This window comes from Brachionichthys hirsutus, chromosome 21, assembly GCF_040956055.1.
Source record: "Brachionichthys hirsutus isolate HB-005 chromosome 21, CSIRO-AGI_Bhir_v1, whole genome shotgun sequence".
Lineage (NCBI taxonomy): Eukaryota > Metazoa > Chordata > Actinopteri > Lophiiformes > Brachionichthyidae > Brachionichthys > Brachionichthys hirsutus.
Window position 1 is genome coordinate 7,247,800 of NC_090917.1, and position 7,780 is coordinate 7,255,579.

Consider the following 7,780-nt stretch of genomic DNA (forward strand, 5'->3'; position numbering starts at 1 on the left):
CGCAGCGTTGACTGGAGCGTCTGGTGCCTCGAACCATTCCTACTGGCAGAGAACGATCTGCAATCATGACTGTAGCTTTTACAGCACAGCTGTCCAGAAGCCTGAGGTGGGGGTAATAGCTGCGATCGGAGATTATTGTCAATTTTTCAAATAACTGACAAACACGTTGCGGATGATTGTTCTCACACGTGAGGAGGAATTGCCAAAACAACTCATTTAGAGGAACATTGCAGCCTTAAAAACACGGGAGGAGAGTGATCCCCATTTACCAATGAAAGGTCTCCTCATGGGAGACGTTCAGACGTATCCGTCACACAGTCACAGACTGACATTTAGTCCAGAGGCAGCTTGTAATGTCTGGACCCCAGCTATAAAGGCTCACAGTTATGCTTACTTAGAATTTGTGCAAGGCAAGGCTAAGTGAGCCCCCCCCAGACGCTTCAGTGGAAATATTGGGCTTGATGATCAAAACTGATGATCGTACATCATTTCCTTCACTTAAAAGTGCTATAAGCCTTTTTGCACTCGTCTGTCTTTGGATTCTGAGTTTCCTTGGATGCAAAATGATTTCCCCGACTCTTTATTCCCAAACATAATAAAGCTAATTTCCTTCTACATAAGGCCAATCCATCTTTTACCCAACAATACAGCACATCGTCCAAGAACAAAGACGGGAAGACACACTGAGAACTTCGCTTTCGTGAAGGAAGAGAAAACAACCCCTGAAAGTACTTTCCTAATTGGGCCACTGGAGAAAAACCATGTCAGGGATGAAATCCATCAAGCTGATTGCTGGCCTTGTCTACATGGGGCTACATGGGGATGGTGCCGTGTGAGGTTTGTTGAGGTTGTTGTGGTTTTGGATTCTGTGCATGCCAGTTGGATCTTATAGGAGAGAGGCCTTTCCACAGACAATAGCGCCTCATTACCTCAGTCATCAGACCGACTGTCTGCAGCAGGATGATAAATGAGTCCGTCCACATTTGGCTGGGGCAGCCTCGTGGGCTCTGGGTCAAGCTGATATCGACTGAGGGGCACCGACAGCAGGGGGGTTGGAGAATGAAGCAACACACACCCGAGAGAACCCGGAAGGGCTTTCGATGACCCCTCCATAGGTTCTGTAGGAGGCATTATCTGACTGAACTTGTGTGCGCCCTTGATGCTGTTTTCAATGGGACGTATTATACTTCAAAAACCAATCACTGGTGTAGAAACTGATCTACCGGTCTACCCTGGTAGCTTACCCTGACCTGTGTGCGCCACTAGGTCATCAATTCACTTTTAGTTTTCCAAGATTGGTGTGTAAAGATACCAAGAACAATTTAGAACCTTTCGATGATGGTCCAGATCACCATGTGGACGGTGTAAATCCAATTGGGAGGGGAACAAGCTGCTCGGCGGAGGTCTGTGCCCCCAGAGTGCTTTTCTCGTTCTTAATATTTGTACTAAAATATTTACTTGTACACCTCATAGTCAATCTGAATGTATCTAGATGTGATAACAGAACCTGTCAAATAGTAAAAACCGTAAAATGAGAGTTCATTTTCTCGAGCAGCTCACGTTCTGGACCAGACACACGTATGACCTCCATGTCACAGACACAACACTGATGATTCTCTGACAGCTGTCAGGGTTCCACATCAATGAATGCGGTTGAACTCTGGATGTAGCACAAATTCATGAGATGACCGGATATTTCCTCAAGAGAACGATGCATGTGTGTGTGTGTGTGTGGGTGTGTGTGTGTGTGTGTGTGTGTGTGTGTGTGTGTGTGTATGGACCGGTCACTCTTGGGTTGACTGTGCTGAAGTGGCATCGCTGGGACTCTCAGTTAGGGAGGTCCAGACTGGATTCTGGCATGCTGAGCGTCTGTGTGCGTGAATGGCCTGGCAGACATCCGATAAAAGGATGTCATGCCCCCCCAGACTCACTCACACACACACTCACACACACACTCACACACACAAACATCCATATCCAAAGGCAGCGAGCATGAATGGTCATTCAGCTCCAGCCAGCAGTATGAAAAAAAAGTCAGCGAGGAAGAGGAGGAGGAAAAGTGGGAGGATGAAGTATGGCGTTTTGGGCCAAAAGAAATATGGTGAGCTTGTCTGTCCTCCTCCCTGTCCTGATGAGCACCCCAGGCAAATACTCTGTGAATGAGAGCATATTTTGGGGGGCTACACTTCCCATTTTATCCTGCGAAGGAGGAGGAGCTGGAGGAGAGTTGGCTCACCCATGATGCCATACAGGATGAAAATGTTAAATGAGATTCAATGTGTATTAAAGGACATGATTTCTGGCTAGCCTCTTACTCTGGAGCTGCTGTTACTGTACAATAATACTGGTTCTCAATCACGGCAGCTTCACTAATCCCTAGAATAAATGGCGCCTTTCACGTCGGTCAACATTTCTAGCTCATTTGTGTGGTGAAAGAAAACATCTTCAAAAGGCTGGGTCCTATATGGCTCGTACTTCGTGACAAGCAAAGTGGCTGTGGTTAGATGCTGAAATCCAGATGTGCGTTTTGGTGCATTTATTACAAAGACAACGCACAGAGCTATAGCAATATGGAAAAGTGGAGCCTGCAAACGAGCAGGATGACACTTCCGTACGTGCACACGTCCACTCTCACGTGAACCACCGTCTCTGCAACACACACTCAAACACACCATGCACCTCATCTCCAGCATGTCTCCTAGCTCGGCTGAAGTATAAATGTTTGTCATATTGCATTTCAAAATGTTAAGGCAGAAGAAGATTCATGTCTAAATCCTAGATATGTAGCCAGGAAATGGGCCTCCTAGCATAAAGACTGGACACAAGGGTGCACTTGGTCCCCACTGCTTTTTTCTGACAAGACTCTGCTTCTTATCTATACCTGAGTTCAAAAGCTAAGTCATCAGAAAGGAACCCCAAAAGCACAACAGGAGAGAAGAATCCAAATCGGTGTTTAATTCAAAAGCAGAGTTCAGAAAATTCCGGTAATCAGTCCAAACAAGCAAACAGGGAATATTTAGGAAAATATTGCAGCCACGGTTAAAAATGTAATTGTTGCTACTGGGTTGATGGTGACCATCAATAACAAAGTCAGGGTTGTTGTGCCTCCAAAAATCTTCCCAGAATTCTTTCTTAAGAGATTTGTGGTTTAAAAACCACATCAAGCCGCTTTCAGAATGATCCCATGAAGGGCCTGGTTAGAAATGAAACTGCTTCGGAGAGAAAAGAGTCATTATTACATACCACAAGTTTCCTATGGGTAAACATCCATTTCTCTTCTTTTAGGAATGGTGTAAAATCAATAATATATTTTTAATGGTTTGGCGAGCCTTTAAAAAAGTTTCAGTCTTTTCATTCTATCCATCCATCCATCTTCTTCCGCTTATCCGGGGCCGGGTCGCGGGGGCAGCAGCCTAAGCAGGGAAGCCCAGACTTCTAATCGTCCGTAATTCCACATTCATTTATTTTGAAACCAAATAGAAAGAAAACCATAAACCATTAAAGGAAAACTCGCGAGAACAACATTATTTTGTATAACAATTACAAGCAATTAAAAAAAACCAACTCATGATAATGAGTGATAAGAGAGTTTTGATCATTCCCAGTGGAAACATGTTTTCTTGCTCTCTCATTGCAGGGGTGCAAATTTTAAAGACTTTTAAGACTTTAGTGCATGCCATTCTACAGCTCATCACTTCTTATATTGGGCTGTGAATGCACGAATGTGGAAATAGACCATCTCTGTTTTAGGCGTGAAACACATTAACCACTGTTATAAAGAGAAGCGGATGTTTCTAAAGTCGCAAACTCATCTCTGGTCTTTGAACCTGACTTGAAAGGTCTCACTGATAAAGTGGAATAATGGTCGAATAAACAGGTCTGATCTATTCTCGTGGGGAACGCATTCTCTTCTTGACTTCAGCGCTCATCAAAACTCCCGAAGAGGCTGGACGCCTCTCGTTGGCTGCGCGCTCCGGCGCGTCACCGCCTTTCATCCAGCATCAGAGCTTCTTGCGTGCGCCTTTCTCGATCTCTTCCCATTGTAGAAACAATTGTAGACCACGAAACGTGGAGACCTGAAAAGTGTCCGGAGGTCAAGGTTGGAATTAACTCGCGAGAAACACGAAGGAGGCGCGCCTTTTATTAATTTTAAGATTTCAACTTTTTATTTTATTTTGTATTATTATTATTTTTACTAGAATTACATCCATTAATGTCAGCCATGGCAAGTTGGCTTTTCCACACTCTACAATTATTCCTGATTCTGGGTTCCAGCTGGGGTAAACTCGAGGGTCTCGCTGAAGCGGTGCGTCAAAGTGCTGATTTCCGACCGACTGTGGAGGAGCGCATTTTTACGCATGAGAGCGCAGACCGCGACATGGTCTCCATCAACATGTTCAAAGTGTACGAGAGGTACAGTAAGGTGCCGCGGAGCCACGGGGACGGAAACACCGTGAGAAGCTTCAAAGCAGCCCCGCGTGAGTGACCGCGTGGGTTTTATTAACCCCACGAACCGCTGGGGAGAGAGATCCACTCGGTGATGCTTGAAAATACTAACTGAACATTATTTTTAAATCCTCTAAATGAGATTATTATTATTAGTATTATTATTATTATTATTATTATAGGTTGATTTATGTTTTGTTAGGAGGCTTTTTTAATTAAATGAATAGGAATTGATCAGCATATTAGTATATTCTTAATTTATAAAATCATTTTAAACATCATTTGTATTTGTTTCAATGATTTAAATATTGTTGAGTTTTATTTACAGACCAACATTTTACAGGCACAATATTAAACTTGAAACAATGGAAAACCTATTTGATCTTGATTCTGTTTAATCATTCATAAAGCAGCTGACGTGCCCCTTTGGGCTAAACATCTTCCCCTTCATGCTCCGTCTGTGTCGTGATTTAGTGAGCGGTGGACTTAAACTCTCCAGCGCTGCAGGTTACCCAGTAGCTGCTCCAGTCTAGGCGTTAGACAAGGGCCTATTATCACACTCAGACGCCGCTGCACAGAAAGGAGCCTCAGAGGAGCTCTTTCTCCTGTAAGCATTTCCATATGGCAACAACAAACCGACCAAGTGTTAGCCTTTCATGCTGTAGTAGCAGTGTGGGAGAGAACGTTGGACTTAAATGGTATGGTGGTTTTTGGTCATGTATGAGGCTGACAATTAAGCTTAATATTTTCCATCCTTCTGCTATTGTCAGTCAGATGCATTGAAAACAACATCCTGTTAGTCAAACTGTGCCGAATGAGATGGCTGAAGAGAAAGAAGAGAACTTTTCAAGGCAGATTATGGAGCCTTTTTTTTTTTAAACCAAGAGATAAATGAGGAAAATCCTGGATCAAAACAAGGATGATCCTCTCATTTGTCTTTTTTCTCAAAGAACTTGTTTCTTTCAATCGATTAATTCTATTTCTCTTCCCTTCCCTAGGAGTCATGCATGGCAAAGATGTCTTCCAGTTCAACCTGTCTTCCATCCAGGACTCAGAGCTCATTCTCTTCGCTTCTTTTCATTTCCTCTACAAGCGCCCCCATCACCACCAGCGTTCGTGGCGTTTCCGAGGGCCTCGCCACTCACAAATGGGCCTTCAGCGTTACCATCACGCTTCCCCGCAGCTTCTTTTCCATGGATCATCCCCAAACTCAGATTTTACAACATCACTGGGAAACATAACTCTGACTCCTTTCAAGAAAGGCTCTTGGCAAACTAAGGATGCAACGATGGTGATGAAAAATGCCAGGGATGCCAAGACACATGTGGTCATGGTGGAGTTCAAAGTGGGTTCTGGGAACGCTCAGGTGCAGCAGAGGATTCCTGACGGCCAAGAGCGACTCTCTCCAGCCAACATGCCGTATATCTTGGTATACGCTGAGGACCGAGCTATAGATGAGCCGAATAGCGTGGCGTTGTCCCTCCAGCGTTACGGCTCCTTCCCTGTTGGAGAGGATGCATCCTCCTCCAGGACCCGTAGGGAGCTTCACCACCAGATCCAGACAAACGACTTTCCAGACGTCCATTACAATACCTTGAAGAATCACGAGCTGTGGCAGAATACCTATTTCCCAGCAAAAAGCAAAGCAGCATTGAAAGGAAGGAAGCAGGGCAGTAATGGGGCCATGAATAGGCCCCAGGTTCTGACCTTTGATGAGCGGACAATGAAAAAGGCCCGGAGAAGACAGTGGAGCGAGCCCAGAGTTTGCTACAGGCGCTACCTCAAAGTGGACTTTGCTGACATTGGCTGGAGCGAGTGGGTTTTGGCGCCGAAGTCGTTTGATGCCTACTACTGCGCTGGGACCTGTGGGTTCCCCATCCCTAAAGTAAGTCAGAGCAACGTTTATGTCAGACATCAGAGGAGTTCATCACATACAGATGCAGCACTGAGTTTGGTTTGTAGATGTGTAAACGTGATTCTGTGCAGGGATCCGTTAGGATGGGGGTCACATGGTGACGCTTTGTCACGCCCTTCTGCATCTCATCCAGACAATACCCTTCAGCACCCGAAGCCTCACCGCAACAAAACCATTCTAACATGTGTTTAAAATGAAAATCACAACTGGGATAGATGCAAAAAACTAGAGGGTTAAAGTTCAGAAAAGATCAGTCACACATGTTTTCTTTCACAAGAAATTTGAACTCAAGCGTCCAGCGTCTTGTGTCACACGCTCAGAGTGAGACGAGGCTTGTATTTTTACAGGTATAAAAACACATTTTAATACCATCCAACTGCTCATTTCCTCAGGTGGTGCGTTCTTCCAATCATGCCACCATCCAGAGCATCGTCAAAGCCGTTGGAATTGTCCCCAGCATCCCCGAACCGTGCTGCGTTCCAGACCAGATGAGTCCTCTCAGCGTCCTTTTTCTCGATCCAGACAGGAACATTGTGCTCAAAGTTTACCCCGGCATGTCTGTGTATACCTGTGCCTGTCGATAGGGTCGGAGCACATATTAAAAAAGATAGTTCAACATCACAGAGGACGGGACGTTTGGGCTTTGGTCCTTGAGTCTTAACTGAGAACTGTCTTCTGGACACAGGACCAATCTGTCATGAAAGGACATCGCCTCAGCGTTTTCTGCTTATGTAACTACCACTATTTTTCTTCCAACAGTAGGAGAGAAGTGTACTTAAAACAAGTGTGTGTGTGTGATGGCCCTAATATAAAGGACTAATGGCATTGTAGCTAAATACACAACCTCTGGGTGGCTCCTATTGATACTTCAATAGCACCTTTAAAGGATTTTTTCACTTTTAAAAAGTGAATTAGAGAATATTGGGCTTCCCCTGGTCGCAGCCTGGTCTAAATATCTGGGCTTCAACAGTGTCTGACGCTCAGCGTTTGTCCCTAACTGTAGGATTCAGCTGAGTTTTCGGTCAAACTGCACATTGACTCAAAGACTCAGGAAGTTCTAAAAGGAATCATGAGCTGGATTTACATCCCAGCAAATTCATAAGCCATCGGCATGTCAAATACTATAGCTCCTAATGCAAACTGAATTATTTGCCGTGTCACCGAGTGTCGCTCATGTTGTTATTGGACACGTCCCATGTGTTTGCAAGAAATGTTATTCACGCATGAGAGGTCATATCGTTTCAATAGCTGCGTGTATAAATGTTGTATATAACAAAGCCTGTTGCGTTTTGATGCGCCGCAGGTAGCTTCTTCTGCCAAGTGACGCAGCACAGAGGAAAACCAAATGCGTTGCTGCCATCTGCTGTGCATTTCGTCATCATTTAAAGGAAAGCAATATTTTGCCGGAGGGAGTTCAAG

General features: G+C 44.7%; 1 protein-coding gene across 1 annotated transcript; it reads left to right on the forward strand.

The window, feature by feature from the left end:
- Positions 1–4,222: 4,222 nt before the first annotated feature.
- LOC137910187 (growth/differentiation factor 10-like) lies at positions 4,223–6,945 on the forward strand. The gene is made up of 3 exons (XM_068754620.1): positions 4,223–4,478; positions 5,445–6,331; positions 6,754–6,945. The coding sequence occupies exons 1-3, from the start codon at positions 4,223–4,225 to the stop codon at positions 6,943–6,945; spliced, it is 1,335 nt and encodes a 444-aa protein (XP_068610721.1).
- Positions 6,946–7,780: the final 835 nt, after the last annotated feature.

Excerpts from the sequence above, each read along its gene's own strand:
- LOC137910187 (XM_068754620.1), top strand. The coding sequence starts at position 4,223 with ATGGCAAGTTGGCTTTTCCACACTCTACAATTATTCCTGATTCTGGGT. Across the intron at positions 4,479-5,444 it reads AAGCTTCAAAGCAGCCCCGC|GAGTCATGCATGGCAAAGAT; the intron begins GTGAGTGACCGC and ends TCCCTTCCCTAG. Across the intron at positions 6,332-6,753 it reads GTGGGTTCCCCATCCCTAAA|GTGGTGCGTTCTTCCAATCA; the intron begins GTAAGTCAGAGC and ends TCATTTCCTCAG.